This window comes from Dreissena polymorpha, chromosome 9 (assembly GCF_020536995.1).
Source record: "Dreissena polymorpha isolate Duluth1 chromosome 9, UMN_Dpol_1.0, whole genome shotgun sequence".
Classification (NCBI taxonomy): Eukaryota; Metazoa; Mollusca; class Bivalvia; order Myida; family Dreissenidae; genus Dreissena; species Dreissena polymorpha.
Genome location: NC_068363.1, coordinates 76,529,754 through 76,548,745, shown reverse-complemented (window position 1 = coordinate 76,548,745; position 18,992 = coordinate 76,529,754). Strand labels below are relative to the sequence as shown.

Sequence of the window (18,992 nt, the reverse complement as noted above, 5' to 3'; positions counted from 1 at the left end):
ATACGACACAAAGACGCAATTTTGTTTTACGGATCATTTCGGCTTAGAGGACTGGGTGAGTCACGTAAAATATCGAATGTAAAATATATTTTTAATAAACAACTGGTAGCAAGATGAGCTGCAGATAATTGATTAGTTACCACATTTTAACTAACTCTTTTGACCTGTTAATTCTTTTCAGCTCAATTCAACAGTGAAAAATGCCCAACATATCACTTTAAGTTCATGATTGTCTGATTTTCTTTAGTGACAACAATTTTACAGTATTTAATAACATTACATTTGCATTACTGATATCAGACGGTTAACCTTAGTATGTTTTCATAAAAGATCATGGTTTGTTGACATCAAGCTACGCATGAAAACGTTGAATGCTTTTTACCCTACAGCAGGCTCGATTTCATCCATAGATTGGCGAATGTTCAATTTTCTAATATTGTGTCACAGATCCCCAATAACCCACTGAATGACGTAAAAAAACCGACTGATGTTAATGAGCAGACGAAACGCACCGCATAAACAAAAACAGTCTTTAACCCATTTATGCCTAGCGTCTGGAAAAAAGGCATAAGCAAACAGCATAGACCCAGATGATGTGGCGTCTCATCAGGGTCTGCGCTGTTTGCTTAAAGGAATTTCTGTAAGAAATATTCTATATATAGAAATTAATATACTAGACATCCCTAATTTTGGAAATAAATTGATCCTAATTAGAAGGATGGGAGAGTCCACTAGGTATTAATGGGTTAACTGCCGTTTCGTGAATGATTTATTATCAGATAAAATAGATTAAATAAATAAAATTGTGTTTGTAACGTTAAACGATTGAATAATTGTGTCTTGTTCTGAGAAAACGGGGCATAATGCAAGTGCGTAAAGTGTCGTCCCAGATTAGCCTGTGCAGTCCGCACAGGCCAATCAGGGACGACACTTTCCGTCTAATTTGGAATTTTGCTAAGAAGAGACTTCATTTAAACGAAAAATGTCATAAAAGCGGAAAGTGCACATGCTAATCTGGGACGACGCTTTACGCACATGCATTATGCCCTGATTTCTCAGAACAAGACTCAATTTGAACTGCTTCGGATGTTGTTCCATAAGTCTGGTGGTTCGAATCTCGCTGGGAGCTACGATGTGTTTTTGTCTTTGCGTTGTTGTGGTCCTTCGGTTCGTAATAATCGCGGTTTTAGAATTGTCTCCCTTTCCAGTGATCATATCTCGCGACATTACATCGAACATATTATTCAACACAATGGATTTTATTTGTATCTATTGATAATGATTCCGTTTCAGATTTAGCCAAAAGAAGCATATTGAAGGATGTAACACGCAGTCACGACTTTGCATAACATCAGCTTCGTTACTAGCGATCAAATAGCACCAACCACAGGCATTTAACATGAGGGACCTTGCAATACGTTTTGTATTGATTTTGACCTGCATGAGCCAAGGTCAAGGTCAGACACAGAGTCCTTCAACTACAACTAAAAAACCGGATGTTCCAGGTGAATGTACAGGAAATCTTAATATTACGTCATCATAATGAAATGAAGCTTCTGCTTTGAACTGCGTGTTATTCTTTACATCCCTTATTTTGGAAATAATTTGATCCAATTTAGAAGGATGGGAGAGTCCACAAGGCATAAATGGGTTAAACTGCATGTTATTCTTTACAAAGTGTTTTATGCTTTACATGTGGACCTTCTTTTTTATTCAGAATTGGGATTAATTTTAACATCGTACGAAGACCTCGGCACAGATTTCGCCCATTTGCGGCACCTTCCTATGATACCTGGGTACCAGAACTGGTCCGGGATTATCCCGGGAATTGCCTTCGAGAATCCGTACGTTAAACTGTTCAGCGTTGATGTGGATTACAGAAAGAAACTAATTTACATCTATGACGAACATTATCGGTAGGTACCTAGACATTCATTCGGCGGTTGTGAAAAATTGCCAAACATAAAACTGTGTTCCTTGTTAGTAATTATTTGTTCGACATATAGATAGAAAAGCGGGAGAACGAAAGTAACTGTTTTTGCATACAATTGACTACGTTTATAGACACATTATACACATTTCGCTGAAATAATTAAACGATATTTTTTTGCGAGCGATAGAAAACGATGGGACGGTGTGCGATAATGCGATACGAGAAATCGTATTTAGCATCGAAACCTTGCATCTTTCGTATCGTGATCTCGCTTCTATTTTCTTAGGCCTTAAGAACGATCCAACGATGGCCCTAACTGAACACCGTATCGTATTATAGTTGTCAACGATGGCCCTAACTGAACACCGTATCGTATTATAGTTGTTTGTGTTCAGGACATTCGTTGATGTTGTAACGATGTTTTGTAATGATGCGTTTTGTTCGATTAAAATATTGTCAAGTCACAATATCGGAACGCTATATTTAAAAGAAAAATATATTTCAACTTTAATGGTGGGGGAAACGTACATAAATTAGCCAATAAAACCAGTATTTTAAAATGTTTTAGGCTTATTCTTTATTATGTTTGAGTTGAAATATGATATTTTCTAAAAATGTTCATAATAAAACAATTTTGATTTCAATTTTGTCGGAAAACGCAAAGTCGCGTGTTCTTGCTTTTAGTTTGTTTGCCGTACGTATTTTTCATTTGATTGTTGATTCGCCTTTCTGCTATAAAGGTCACTGCTGTACGGGGTCAACTACAACGCTGCCCTTGACCTTACAAAGATGACTTTTGACTATTTGCACATCGGGGTGTCACGTGGTCAAGTTCAGGTAAGCAATGAAGTACAGAAATCGAAGCACTGATAGCATAACAGACTATTTGCGAGAAAGGAACTATGCACAAAACAATGGAGATATAAAAGCGATGACAAAATCGAAAAATGGCGACAAATAGAAATGTCCCTAACCATTTACAAAAAAATGCCTTTATATTTATTTGTGTTTCTATTTAAAAGCCTGCAAAAAACACAGTTATAAAATAAATGCACACTGATTAATAAATGAGTATAAGTCAAGTCTTGAGAGACACTTTATGCACATGTATTAAACCCCTTTCCACAGAGCGAGGCTGAAGATTCAATGCGGCGTTGTCGAATCGTCGCGGTAGGGTGCTACGTAAGGCGAAATTAATTATAGTTAAACAAGAATCCGTAAGGATCACAATCATAACTTTCATTTGAAAAACGCACATGACTTTACCCAGTTTTAAATGATTTTATTTTAGCCTCGCTCTGGGAAGACGCGGCTTAATGGATGTGTGCAAAGTGTTGTCCCAGATTTGTATGTTAAGTCCGCAAAAGCTTATCGGGGACAATACTTTCCGCTTGTATGGGTTTTCGTGTAAAAGGAACCAAGTCTCTTTTTATCGAAACTCATATTCAGGCTGAAAGTTAACTTTCTGATTAGCCTGTGCGGACCGCACATGCTAATCTGGTACGACACTTTACGAACATGCAGAACACCCAGATAAGCGCGACTTAATAACATTGCATTAAGACCCGTTTTCCCATGTACTGATTTTCAGATCGCGGTTGACTGGAGGTCGCATACTGTGTATTGGACGGACTCCGTATTCAAGTGGATTGTAGCCGCCGCGGGGCTGCCGGACAAGATTAACAACGATCTCTACAAAATCATCGTGGACACAAATCTGGATGCTCCCGACGGTATAGCGGTGGATCCGGTTGAAGGGTCGGTACATTTATCATTCATGATTGATTACGGTAGTGTCAAAAACCTTCACTATCGTTTTCGTCAACAATAGCAGCATCATCATTCTAAGCAACAACAGCAGCAAACTATTATCATTTTACATTATTATTTTCCGCATCGTCATCATCAATATCACCAACATAAATACCATCATGATGTGGCATTTTAATTCCTGAATATTCAATTAAAAAACAACAACAACATATTTATCGTTGTATGACAACAAAACTCATAAAGTAGTCCCGATCCGGAGTGCAGCAAAGTAACGTTCTCATTTTCAGTTGCAAAAGATTCTTAAATCGGACTATTTTTTGTGTTATCATTGTTTAACGGCGGATAAATAACTCTTCTAGCTTTACAACAAAACGTGCTCATGCTAATTATGTCTTCATTTGAAAACAATTGCTTCATTAAATCTTATTTGTCTAGGCTTTTGTTTTGGAGTGATGTCGGTCGCGGTCCCAAGATCGAGAGGTCCGACCTTACCGGAAATGGCCGCCGAACGATCGTCACTTCCGGTCTCGTGTCGCCGATGACACTGGAGACGGACCGACGTCAGAAACGTTTGTTTTGGATCGACGCATTCCGAGAAGAAATCCTTTCGGTAACATACGACGGTGACGATAAACAGATCCTGAAAAGAATACCAAACGCTCTGCTGTGGGATCTCGCCATCTTTAGGGTATACGTCTCCTTCAGCGATTATCTTTCTTAATGACCAATAGCTCTTGAAAATTTAAGGGCGTGTTTTTTTTTTCATTCGAAACGGATTTTAATCAATTGAACGTAAAATGCCCTTTAATTAATTTTTTTACACATATCAACCTGTCAACAAATAAAAAAACTGGGAACAGTTTGTATGTTTTTGTTCAAAATCTTTCGTAAACTGAAGGGATTCTCTGTTATTAGATTTGTAGTAGGTTATTTAAATTTGTTATTTTGACAAATTATAGAATTTTAAATTGACCCAACATGTTTGCCCATCGAGTTGTGCTCTTTATGAGATACACCTTACCACAACCAATGCTCATAGATGTTTTCATAACACTATACCTGTTGTTATAGTTTTCTATATGCCACAGTACCCGATAAATAAATGGGCGACCGCATTTTCGAACCGACAGAAAGTGTCCATGTGTATCCACATGAAAGTGTATTCGTACGCGCCGAATATATTAAACAACAAGGAATCAAACAAATACACGTATTTACACAGACAGCAGCAGTATCATAAACAATAATCGACTTTACCTTATTCCCCCCAGGGCTGCCCTCTCCCTCTCGGGACCCTTTCCCTCTCCACCACGCCCTGCCACCCCAAGTCCATTGGATGGTTGGAATGTGTTGAACCAATGTCTCATGATAATGCAAACACAAAACTCGTAGTTCTTTTTTCTTTATTTAGTTATCAACACAAGACTTCCAAGTCCACACAAAATTCAGATTTACTATAGACACTTCTAGAACAGAAACCACTTGCGGGCCCTATAAGAAATAAACAACAAAATGGTCTGTGCGGTGGTATGTCAGATTCTCTTTATTGTCCATAGTCAATGAGTTTCGGTATTAAACATACAACATCTGAAAACTAAGTTAATATGAAAATACACACCAATTGACTGGCTGTATGCGCTTACCCTAGACATAACTAATTAGTGAAACCAGCTATGGACGCTAACTTCGTGCATTCTCCTCGTCTAGTTTGACGTTCAAATATGATGCCCATCTGTGCAGCCATTGAGGTAGACACGATATTGAACTTGATGTAAAACAAACATGAATTAATAACATCCTTAATAATCTCTCTTGTGTACTATGTGATACAATTTTGAATGCGAATAATGACTAAAAACTAAAATTTTAGATTTGAAAAATCCATGATCATACTGATAATCAATAGTGGTTGCTTGTCAATATTATCAAAAACATTGGCTTAAACATGTATCAACACAAAACACAACCAACCATTCAAGTGACCAGAGGGATCGGGGCGTGGGGAGATGGGCACGGTAACTAGTGGGGGTGGCCTCAGAAGACTTGTATACACCACCCGGGCGTATTTCCAGGACATCGTAGTTGTGACGGACATCCGCAACTCCGAGACGATGTTCTTCAATGCGACGATTGGTTCTGCCCACGGCAAGAAGGAGTCCATGGCGCTCAGTATTTTCCCCGAGGACATTTACGCAGTGGCCGCCTACTTTGAGGAAGAGCAACCGCTTGCTAATCGTGGTAGGTTGCAATATACTAATTGCGCAGCGCTTTTGGGGTAAAGGGGCTTAATACATGTGCGTCAAGTGTCGTCCCTGATTAGCCTATGCAGTCCTTACATGCTAATCAGGGACGACTCGTCCAGCCTAAACTGGATTTTCGGTTACAAGAGAATTCCTTAAAACGAAAAATTCCATTAAAGCTTATTGTATCGCCCCTGATAAGTATGTGCAGACCATACATGTTAGTATGGGCTACGTTAGCGTTACCGATCGCCGAAATCGCCATTGGCGATTACAATTCCTAGCTGGCGATTAAAAATAAGATTTTCATGAAATTGGCGATTGAGAAAAAATAGACCCTATGCTTTACAAATGCACACTCTAAATGCCTGTTTTCAGGCCGTATCAATCGCCAGAAACATCGCTAAGATTACACAGATAACATCCTTACCGGAAAGGCCCCAGGGGATAATGACGACCGCCTAGGTCGATAATCCACATGGCTAATGTCTTAATTGGTCAAGCTTTACACTGCGACCAGACTTTTTTAACATTTGGGTTACTTGGCTATTTACGCGATGACTGAATCACTGAAGCGTGCCGTGTATGACCTATGCTATAGATGTTATGATTCAACGTTATCGAATCGACCAGTACGGAATTGTCGTTTAATCAGATGGGCGGAGTTATGGCATTGACATAGCCACTATAAACTAATTTCCCAAGACACAACGATTTTGATTGGCTAAAAAAGTAGATAAGAGTTACTTCCCTTTACGGTCGCTATGCGACTTGAAAGACCGATTTAGAAAGTGAGTTGCAGATTCTGGGAAAAATGGATGCTGCGAGCGAAAATGGAAAGTCGAAGCAACAGAAATTAACACAATTCTTTAGAAAAGAAAGCGGACAGAATAATGTAAACTCAGGAAATGACCAAATGTTAGGTTCGCGATCGGAGGACGTCTAAAATAGTGCAGACGTGAATGCAGAATCAGAAACGTCTATACCTGTCAAGGTTCACGGTTTCGTCGTGAGTCTCACGGTTTTTGACGTGCAATGGCGGTCTCATGCTGACTTAGTAATTTCTAACGCATTTCTTCAAAAACAAAAAAAAAATGCTTGGATTTTATAAAATGTCGTATAATTACTTCCGAGACGGGCGGGCTGCTTTAGTGGTTTAAAACCTAAATACCACATGTACCGAAAACTGTTTAACGGTGTTAGTGTATCATTATCACTACGCCACTGGTGTCTATGTAAACAAATAAATTGGCTGCAAAATGTCAGCAAGTGGCTCACCAGCAAAGAAAACTTTTCAAGCAAAAAGGGCTAATTTCAGAAACAAATAGTCTTAATTTTGCTCAGAAAATAGCCCCAAAACGCACCACAGACAATCTAGGATCAAAAAAAAATCCGGGGAGGGGGGGGGGGCATGCTGCCGGACCCCCCTAGATTTGGCGACTAAGTTTTTTTCCTTAGCGCCAACCTAGGTATGGGACGACATTTTACGCATTTATGCACTCATTCTGTAAGCCCCGTTTTCCCAGAGCGCGCTTATATTCCAATTCTTAAAAAAATCAATGAGCGTGCGAAAACGTTACCCCCCCCCCACACACCTTCAAAAAAAAAACAAGTAACAAATTTTACCATCTTGTGCAAATGGGACCCCTACTTTTTTAAAAGGAGATTAAAAACGCACATCATGGGGCAGGGGATTCTCAAATTGTTGAGGAATTGCTGAAACATTTATGTAACAGCGCTATTGGCGCCAGGTTACTTGTATATGCACTGATCTTAAAACGTAAGTGGCTGTTAATGTAAAGCAATATTAACCCTGTCAATAGGTCGAATATTTAGACAAGTTCCTCAATTCGGAAACAGAGCCTTTAATTATTACCTAACCATTTTATCATATATTTGGTGGAGAAGTGAGTTGAAACAAACATCTTTTGGCAAAAAAGTTTAACCATTTAACAATGTGACAAATTGTTTGCTAGTGCCAAGTTAGTCTTTTGACGAATCTTTCTTATTCAACGAGAAATTATGTTACACCTAGTCGACTGGTATACTTTGGTTTGTCAATGGAAGCATGTATCCCATTTTGTCGTCGTCTGATAATGTGGTTTACACTGAAAATGTGGTTAACACCATAGGCGCTCGATGTCAATGACAATGCGTTTTTTATAATTAATTTATTTGTTAGTTGTTAAATCGCTGTCACCCCGCTTGCTTATTGAAATGCGCGCAGGCCGGGAACCTCGCTCTCTATACACAATAACAGCCACTAAACACTATGATTTTTTACGTGCTGATTTTTTTTCTGGAAATCACCATGGCAGACGAAATCAAGTTAAACAATTGGTAAGGAATTCATGTGTATGCAATTTACAATATATTTTGTTGATTGCCCCATTAATTGAGTAAAACAATAGTTACAAGGATTTATCACATCGTCTGTGGTTTTTCTGTTGAAACTAAAAGTAGATAGAGAAAGAGCGAGGTTCCCGGCCTGCGCGCGCATTTCAATAAGCGAGCGGGGTGACAGCGATTTAATTATGCATAATGACGCACTTCCGTTGCTTTAGAAAATGGCAGGTGATTTACCATGTCAATATCTTTGTACATAGTCGAACTATCTTTTATTAAGAAGACGTTTTGTCGGAAGATTTTTATTAATTTAGTATGTGTATGGATTATAATAAACAACGGGTAACTAAAAAAAAAATAAAAAAACATTGTCATTGACATCGAGCGCCTATGGTTAACACTGAAATTGTGGTTTACACTGAAAATCTGGTTAACACTGAAAATGTGGTTAACACTGAAAATGTGGTTTACACTAAAAATGTGGTTAACACTGAAAATGTGGTTTACACAAAAAATGTGGTTAACACTGAAAATGTGGTTTGCACGGAAAATGTGGTTTCCTCGGAATATGTAGTTTACACCAAAAATGCGGTTTACACTTAAGTACCAGGGCGCGTTTTTGGCAAGTTCTGCAGCATGCTTACAGTCTGTTTATTATTTTGTAATAAGTAAAAGGAAACAAAGAAAACGTATCTTTATTAATTTATTATAGACCACTGCGCTATTCTGGACTGTGACCACTTGTGTCTTACGAACCGAGTATCAGCGGTATGCGTGTGCTCCGAGGGGTTCCAACTCAACAACGTCAACAACAAGTGCGAAGGTAGGATCGCCGTTACGTTGGGGCTGTGGTGTCCGCCTAGTGACCAGAAGGTCACTGGTTCGTTCTCCAGTGTGGTAGCGTTCTTTAGAAAGACATCAATTACTGGTTCTACCATGGAAACGAACTAGAGGGGGTATCATAAGCCTTAGGCGCTCGATGCAATCGTGCTAAAATAAGTAGGTTTTAACTGAGGTAAACTCTACGCGTATTGGTTGCTTAAGAATAAAGCATCGTTCTTGGAAAACTGGCTTTATGCATATTCAGTGTCTTTCCATATTATTATATAGGGATGGGACCGAATATCCGAATATTCGAAAATCGGCCGAGTATTCAAATCCAAAATTCATATTCGACTATTCTGTTTTTATGCAAAGATACTTCCAAAAAAGTTAATAGTACATGTACAAAGTCGCAATTTTGGTTTCCATTATATTTCATTGCTTTGATAACAGCTTACATCAATGAACGACATGATAATTGGCAGACGGGATGGTATAAGGAGAGAGACCAATCGTCGATGTACTATCAATTCATAGTTATGCAATATGTACAGACTATTTTCCGAAAATCACTCAAAAATGAAAGTACATTTATTGATACACATTAAACAAGTGTGTTTTGACAGGGTTTTTTACCTCAGCGGTCAATTGTATAAACAGTGGTTAATATTAACTTTAGTAACTTGATTAACGCAGTTATTTACATGGTTATGTTACCGCAAGATAATTCTATTTGTATAAATGATGGTTACTTCGTTGTAACCTAACCTTTGAAATTTGTTAACTTATCACAGTAAAATTACCAACTATGCAATCCTGAAAATGACGTCGTTTTCGCGCAATTTGTCAGACGAACATTGTCCAATATGGCCTCTGACTCTGTCACAAAAGAAATAAGCGAAAAACGGGCTTAACCCTTTAGTTTCCGAGAGGTGGACGTTTTTAAGAACTTAATAAAAGAAAAACTTCATAAACTCAAGGCAAACCAAAGCGGCCACTCGTTACCTAATAATTAATGGACACCATGCTCGTTGTAGTCAGAAACTTAGTACAAGACATTATTTAAAGCCCCATTTACACTCAAAATCAACGAATATTTTGTAATATAATTCATAAAATTAAGTTAAGCTATACAAAATCATTGTTCCTTAAATCAATAGCCATAATGTGAACGCTAGATGGGGTCTGGTAAAATAGATTTAACAAGATACATTGTTACCAGACCACATCTAGCGTTGAAATTATGACTATTATATACGGAACACTGATTGTGTATGGGTTAACTTTATTTTACGAAATAATTAACGAAATATTCATTGATTTTGAGTGTTAATGGGGCTTTACAAGGATCTGTCTCGTTATGATGTCTACGCATTGAATCGCAAAACTCATTAATTTATCGGGATGATATAACTATTGTGATTGATCTGCATTAGCGACACGGTAATTCACATGGACCGAAGTAGGGTGCAACGAAGCAATTCAACGAAACGAACACATAATTTTTAAAATATGATGTCACAAGATTTATTATCGAATCTCCGGTGAATACAGTTTCATGCTTTTGTACATAATTTCACGAAATTTATGATCGAATCCCGGCTGTATAAAGTTTGAAGCAATAAAAGTGTGCGTTTTGCAACACTGCGTTTTGAAAGACAGAATTTTTATTTCAAATATGAAATGAGTAAAAGAGACATAAAATAATTCTTTGGAACGAAATCACTTGCATTGAGTATCAAATTAATTAAAGTTTGTATTTAAATAGCTAATATATATTTAATGTTCATGCCATTAAGCATTAAATAGTGGGGACTTAAAATGATAACTTCATTCGTTTCAAATTACTGAATTAATATACGTAACATCACTAAAATTATGTTTCAATTAAGCTTTATTTAATTTAATTCTTACATAGTTAATAAGTCTACTTATTGCTTTGTTCACTTAGCTTACTTTACCTTATACATATTGAAGAGTACAGAAAACAGAACATTGTTTAAGCTTTGAAAGAGCTGATTTTTTCTCGCGATTGGTTAACCTTAAATCTTTTTTAATGCAGTCTAACAGAGCTGTCTGCGTCTAACATACCGGTAATGTTGCACTCGAGAAATAGAAGTTGGTTGTCAATAGGGGGCAATAAAAGGATTAGCGATGGTAACTTTTAGCCAGACAGAGCTTGAATAGCGAATGTTATTGTGAATTTACAGAACGTATTAACGAATATCTGAAAAATTGTCCCGTCGAAATCTAGCATGTATGTTTTAATTCCGTTATCCATATATCAAATCAATGATTATCTAATCAGAATTTAGTTTCTCAAATCTAAACCAATTAAATCGTTCTTAAATGGTTCTTTATTCCAGAAAAAAGCAAAACCAAAAGCATAAATATTATCGATGGAAATTAATCCAGATCAATTATAAGTATTGAAATAAATAGAATTACGGTAAAGTTTTTTCCTGAAATATCTTACATCTAATGAAACTAAACAGTATTTATTTAAAAAAGAGCATAATAATCAATGATCTTTGAAGAAAATATTACTCTGTCCTGCTTTTCAAAGCCGCACATAAGATACGATTTATAGTGGCATTTGTGGCAATCAGGAATAGTAATTTGCTCCGGACGATCATAAATTCGGACATTTTAATATAAGGTTTAAAAATTGAATATTCGAATATATTCGAATAATGACAATCGAATATTCGAATATCGTTTCCAGTATTCGTTCCCATCCCTAATATTATCCTATGCATTCCGCACAAGCTAATCATAGACAATACTTTCCGTTATATGAATTTTTTTCAAACGGAGGTCACTTCTTAGCGAAAATCCAGTTATTTGGGAAGGGTCGTCCCTGATAAGCCTGTGCGGACTGCTCTATAAATGCTTTTTTTTTGGAAGAAAGAACTCAACCTTTGCGTAGAAATTGGACTCGTTGCTTGGCATAGCCTATTTGAAATTTGGAACCATGAGGCTCTTCAAGTCAAGTTATGGTATATTTTAGTTGTATTATTATAATTTATAAAAGGTTTTACTTAACAATATACAAAATATCCCATTATGAAATTGAACTTTTTTAATGATATAAAATCAAATTTCAGTTTTTATGGTGGTGATGAAGATAATGTCGGTTCTAATGTTGTTGTTGTTGTTGTTGATGATGATGATGATGATGATGATGATGATGATGATGATGATGATGATGATGATGATGATGATTATGATTATGGTAATGATGTTAATACTGCAGCTGCTGATTATGATGATGATGGTTCGGTTTCAGAGGTGGCCGGTATGTACCACAAGGCCGTTGTGATGGCCAGTACGACTCACATCTGTCTGACGGACCTGCGTATCACCGCCTACCCCGTCTATCAAGTCGACTGTGTCTACACTGTCATCGAAGTACGGTTATATACAATCATATTTTGCACAAATCATATTTACTTAAAATCATCGTTTCGGTAGTAAACTTTGCTACACATCATTGTTTCCCAAATCATACCTACCAAAAATCATTTTTTACAAATCATATTTACAACAAACAATTGATTCACAAATGATATTTACCACAAATCATCGTTTCACAAATCATATTTACCACACATCATCGTTTCACAAATCATATTGACCTCAAAACATTAATTCACAAATCCTATTTACCACTAATCATTGTTTCACAAACCATTTTCTTACTTTTCTTTGTATAATATATACAACACTCAAAAAATCATATTTCACTATTTCCTACTCATATTTTTACTTATGCTTTTAGTCACAAATACTATGTTACCAAACTCCTGTAGTTCACAATAGCGCTTTTGAAAGAAAATCCCCCCCCCACCAAAAAAAAACACCATCACAAACAAAAACTACAACAAAACATTTTCACAGAGCATAGTTTGCTCACACAAGTTTGTAAATTAGCAACTATTAACAAACTTCTGTTTATCCATCACTTACTTTTAATACGTATCCGTGCACCAAATACAACTCACGTCATGTTTTATATGAAAACTAGTATATAACTCACCAACAGAAACCTCGCTCACACTCACTTTCTGCAGTCCCCGCCTCAGTCCGTTCGCCGACGCCGACGTCAAGCTACCGGAACAACTGCGCCCACTACCGTAACTACAACCACTAAGAGCTCGACCAGCTCCTCGACCTTCGTACCGACCCGCTTGACACTGGTTCCGAGTCCGACAACTCCGGCTCCAACTGGTAGGATTTTTAGATGATGCGGTATCGTCCATTTGTGAGAGTACTATTAAAACATGATTGCGTATAGAACCAGTATAGCGAATGTGTCTAAAGTGGGAGATAGCGAAACATGATTGTATTTTTGGGCCATTAAAGCGACAATATTAGAGATTTTGCCCGCAAAAACATGATTTCGCTTGGATACATTGCAGCGACAGTGTAAGAGTTTTAGGCCAGCAAAACTTGATTGCGTTCAGAACCAGTAAAGCAACTGGGTAACAGTTTGGGGCAAGCATAACACGATATTGAACAATTGCGTCTAGTTCCATTCAAGCGACGATAAATTGTTTTGAGCAAGACAATCATGATTTTGTTTAGAACCATTAAAGCGTCACCATTAAGATGAAGGTGTCACGATTTCGGGCTAGCTAAATACGATGGTGTATATCAACTAGGTAAGCGACGGTGTTTCAGTTTCGGGCTAAAATCCGTCAAAACCAACAAATTGATTTGTCTGTTTAACTGTTGCAAAACACAAGTTATATTGATATTCGTGATGACATTTAACCTTCTTAAACTGCAAATGGTGAAAACAAAATTGATTTCGGCGATCAGTGTTTGTATCTACTCGTGATCATAGAATATGAAAACTATTAAAACACGTTACAATCACTTACGTTTTCTTTCGTTATATCCAAAAGCGGCGCCAGGCGACCTCATTAGTTTCATTGAAGTTAACGCAATCGAGCGCGTCATCTACTTCGCTGACGTCAGCAACCGGATATGGGCGCGCCCTGTTGACCTTCCCATAACCGACAAAAGTAGAGACCTGCTCGTTGCAGCCAGAGGACCAATAACAGGTATGTGCAGTTATACCACCACTACCACTACCACCAACACCGCCAACAACAATCCCATATCATCATAAGCAGCACCCTCAACAAGCACAATCTTCATGAACAACGACAGCAACAACAGTGTTATGTGAATGGTTCCGGATTTAAATAATTAATGACAATGCTATATAACGTCTACTTTCCTACACACCTTATTACGCAAATGCTTTAACTCAAAAGCAATCCCAACTGAATCATTGTCTGACTTATTTTGAATTGTAATGAAACATCTATAATTATTACTGGGTTGTATTCAATGAATGCAAAAATAATATATGCACAATTTTGCGCATGAAAATCAAATAAAAACTTTCATTTAAGCCGGGAAAACTGTTCTACTGCACGTGCGTAAAGTGTTATCCCAGATTAGCCTGCATAGTCCGCTAATCAGGGACGACTCTGTTCGCCGAAACCGGGTTTTCGTTTAGAAGAGACATCCTTCAAACGAAAAACACCATACACGCGGACAATGTCGTCTCTGATTAGCCTGTGTGGACTGCATATGCTTATGCGGGACGGCACTTTATGAACGTACATTACCAGTTTCCCCAGACCGCGGCTCCTATAATTGTACAGGTCTGGCGTTTGATTGGCTGGACCGAAACCTGTATTGGTGTGAGCGGGGCGGTGACGTCCACCTTGTCAGCGTCCGGGAACGCGGGGTCAGACTCGTGGGCAACACGGGCGACAGTCCCGCCAATCTGGTCATATTCCCACACGATAGGTCAGTGGCCTAGATTGTAATTGACCGATTGGAAAAACAGTCCCTCCTTTTAGTTTGTCCGAGGTTGTCTGTCCAAGGGTTCGAAGTAAATTCATTTGATTATGCAACCATGTGCTTTAATTAATTTCCCAATGAACTAAAATCGCAAAAACGTAGGCGTTTGTGTAAACTTTTAAAAATATATGTAAATTATATCTCTACTGTGTGGAATCTTTAAATTTAAATGCAATATTCTTTGTTAATTTGTAAAATTTAATTTAGAAGATATACTTGCATGTAGCAAAAAAGATCGGAAAGTCAACATGAACTATTTAAAAATGTTCACCAAAAATGTATTGGCGGTCGGGTCAGTGGAAACAAAAGATGTTTTACGTCCCAGTTAAACGGTTTGGTTGTATTCGTTGTGCTTGCCAATGACTTTAAAAAAACTTGTAGGTCTCTCGTCTGGTCGACAAGTGACGCCATCAAGTCAATGCCGATGGACGGAAGTTCTACACCGAAAGTGCTGGTTCCAAACGCTAAATCGCCGAAATATATATCCGTTGACACCGACTCCAAAGTGTACGCAAAATTGTTTATTTTGTAATTTCACCAAATGTATAATTCTGACATATAGTATGGAAACATAGATTGGTGCACTTGCGTGAAGTGTCTTAGCGAATACGCATGCGCAGTGCGTAAAGGAATGATCCGGGACAATGCGTTCTGTTTTGTGATACTGTATGTTTCAAGTAAACCTCTTCTCAACATAAATTGTAAAAGGCATTGTCGTATATTTTTGACATTTGTGGTTTTCTTTGTGTGATCCGGTAGGACACATTAAGGTTTTGCGTTTCCACGCAACCATAAGTAAAAATACGGTGTCTTTTTCAACATATTTTAACATTATTCGAATGCTCACATGAGCTAATAGATAATACGAAACTTGAATTTAGACCTATCCGCCATAAAGTGGCCACTTTTTACATGAACTTCATCTGCAACTGGTCGCAGTAGCGGGCGTGTCGTGTACTTAACCAATTACGTTATTACGCATGTTTAGCTGTCTAATAAAATCTGACTATATACTCCATACTATAACTGACATACTATCTTTGTACAATGTATACATTGCCTATTGTTTTATTGCATGAACAAAGTTTAAAGTTCATTGAATATTTACATTTTTGTATTATCTGTCCATCAATTTTATGAAAACTCAGAATTAAGACCACCTCGCTATTCTGACTACTTATCAAAAGTCAAAAATCTCAATAGCGAGATTTCACTGCATAATGATATATGTTTGTAAATTGATATCTTGCCCATGCGTGATTCATAACGTCGGAGCAAGGCTAAAAACATTATCTTATTTTGCAACACCTCTAACTAAACGCTTCAATACAATATACAAAATGTATATAAAAGACATTCCCCAACTTTTGGAATGAGACTAAACCTCAAATGACGCGCTTCGTCCAACATCAATACCGCATGCTACAGATGTTTGTTACTTGAATCTAAGTTATCTTTGAACTTTTCAACACACCAACATCACCTTACATCGTTGTAACCTTGAATTGAATCTACTTTTGGACTAAGACTAATTCAGCAGTTGTAAATGTGTTGTTAACCCAAAATGAACCGTGTTGTCTAAATGAATAATCCTTTCTACAAAGTTTTGATACCTACATGGTTGATCTCTTGTATACAATGAGCACATCCACATTACCTGACCTTATTTTGACTTTGACCTACTTTTGGACGCGGACTTCTTTAATTGGGCCCTTCAATCACTATTGCCAAAACTTCCACTAAGGGTATATGCGTTAATTGAACGCAACACTTTGCTCTTTTCTGTAAATGTTTTGTATGTGTACATATAGTTCGAATGAGCCGCGCGTGTGCGTTAACCCTTTGCATGCTGGGAAAATTTTCGTCTGCTAAAATGTCGTCTGCTGAATTTCTAAAATTAGCATTTTCTTCGATTTTTTTCAAAGAATATTATCAGAATAGCAAACAGTTTGGATCCTGATGAGACGCCACGTTCTGTGGCGTCTCATCTGGATCCAAACTGTTTGCAAAGGCCTTCAAAATTCGGTTCCCGCACTGAAAGGGTTAGTTTCTCTCTAGATTAGCATGTGCAATCCTCACAATCTAATGAGGGACGACACTGTCAACTTATGGTACGGTTTGTTTAAAGGCAGTCTCCTCTTAGTGAAAATCCAGTGTAGTTGGAAAGTGTCGTCCCTAGTTGGCCTGTGCGGGCTAATCATAGACAACACTTTAAGCACACGTATTAATTCCCGTTTTGCCACAGCGACGTTCATGTACATTAACAACATTTTATCATGAATGTACCTATTTTTGTAGTGTTTACTGGCTGACTTCCGACAACTTACTGATGGCGGTCCCGGTAGGTGGCGGAACGCCGCAAACACTTTTGACGTTGAACAACGGAACATACGTCATATCAGCATATAAGGTACCCTGAATATTTCCTTACGATTATCATTTAGTACAAACAAAACTAATATAATTTTAAGTCAAAAAATTCGTCAATAAAATACAAGTTTGGGAAGTCTGTGTTAAACAACTAACTATACAGACAGACAGACAGACTGACGGACGGACGGGCGGGCAGCGGGCGGGCGGTCTGACGGACGGACGGACGGACTGGCGGACGGACGGACAGACAGACAGACAGACAGACAGACAGACAAGCCGAACTTGCTCATCAGGGACGACACTTTCCGCTTTTATGATATGTTTCGTTTCAAGAGAGTCGTATCTTACAAAAAATCATCATCATCATTATAATCATCATGATCGTCGTCATCGTCATCATCATTATCATCATCATCATCATCATCATCATCATCATCATCATCATCATCATCATTATCATCATTATCATCATCATCATCATCATCATCATCATCATCATCATCATCATCATCATCCTCAATCCCTTGACCGGTGTGGCCGTAGGGGAGAAATGAGGAACGACGATACAGAATTTCTCATCCAGTCAGGTCTGTTGTGTGCTGCCGAGAGTAATTCATCCTTGAGAAGGAATGTTAACTCTTTACATTGTCCATCAAACTTTTCTTTTGACGGCCTCGACGTCGACCTCCCTCTAGCGTGCCCTGGATAGAGAGTCGTACCTGGTGACGTGTCCAAACCAAGCCAACTTTCGTCGTTTGACTTTAATAACTGAATAATATATAACAGGACCGCCATCAGTAAGTTGTCTGAAGTCAGCCAGTAATAATAATGACTGTTATTATAATAACTGTTTAATGACTTCTTCAGATATTATACCGTACCACGTGTCTTCATCATAATTATACGAGGTCAACCTCCAAGGCCCATGACTCTGACCCGCAATTTATACTGCATACATGTATTTACATTTCGACGTAACCACTGAGAGGAGATTACAGTATTTTTGTACTGAGTATATTGCGAATGTGACAATCGCCCCGAAAGACTTTTTTGTTTGGTTACGGGGAATAATGCGAGATACAATTGTAGTCCCGCTCCAGAGACTTTTAGTGGCTCATGAGACATTCTCATCTAACATCTCATGTTTAAAACGTCTCAGGGGGTAAAGGTTTAGCTAGGGATCGAACGCGTGACCCATGAAAGTGCGTTACCAATAAACCAGGGATACGCTGCCTGTTACACATATCTTTCAGGACTGCATTAAATGGATGTATGATAACCCGGGTTAAAACTTGATTTGTTTCAGGACAACAATAAATAGATTTGCGATAATCCGGATGTTAACTCGATTTGTTTCAGGTCTATGTTAAATGGCTGTACGATAATCCGGATGTTTACTCGGTATGTTTCAGGACTACATAAAATGGCTGTACGATAACCCGGATGTTAACTCGGTAAACTACGGGTCATACAACGCGCAGGTGCGCACACCGATGCGCGGTCAATTTGAGATTGACGCCATTGACATGAAAGTTCTTGACGCCACGCTGCAGAAAAAGGAAACAAGTGGGTGGTTATTCTAAAGCAACGTAGTATAAAATATGTTTGTTTTTTATTGTCTC

The 18,992-nt window shown here is 38.0% G+C and overlaps 1 protein-coding gene across 1 annotated transcript; it reads left to right on the top strand.

The window, feature by feature from the left end:
• Nucleotides 1-1,313: 1,313 nt before the first annotated feature.
• Nucleotides 1,314-18,953, top strand: LOC127846182 (low-density lipoprotein receptor-related protein 4-like). Its single transcript, XM_052377359.1, has 14 exons — nucleotides 1,314-1,505; nucleotides 1,718-1,916; nucleotides 2,674-2,770; nucleotides 3,525-3,691; nucleotides 4,157-4,394; nucleotides 5,779-5,944; nucleotides 9,005-9,115; nucleotides 12,404-12,525; nucleotides 13,188-13,344; nucleotides 14,025-14,183; nucleotides 14,796-14,943; nucleotides 15,379-15,504; nucleotides 17,296-17,407; nucleotides 18,783-18,953. Exons 1-14 carry the CDS (start codon nucleotides 1,400-1,402, stop codon nucleotides 18,951-18,953), a joined length of 2,079 nt encoding a protein of 692 aa, XP_052233319.1. The 5' UTR covers nucleotides 1,314-1,399.
• The last annotated feature ends 39 nt before the right edge of the window (nucleotides 18,954-18,992 follow it).

Excerpts from the sequence above, each read along its gene's own strand:
- LOC127846182 (XM_052377359.1), top strand. The coding sequence starts at position 1,400 with ATGAGGGACCTTGCAATACGTTTTGTATTGATTTTGACCTGCATGAGC. Across the intron at positions 12,526-13,187 it reads GTGTCTACACTGTCATCGAA|TCCCCGCCTCAGTCCGTTCG; the intron begins GTACGGTTATAT and ends CACTTTCTGCAG. Across the intron at positions 13,345-14,024 it reads GACAACTCCGGCTCCAACTG|CGGCGCCAGGCGACCTCATT; the intron begins GTAGGATTTTTA and ends TATATCCAAAAG.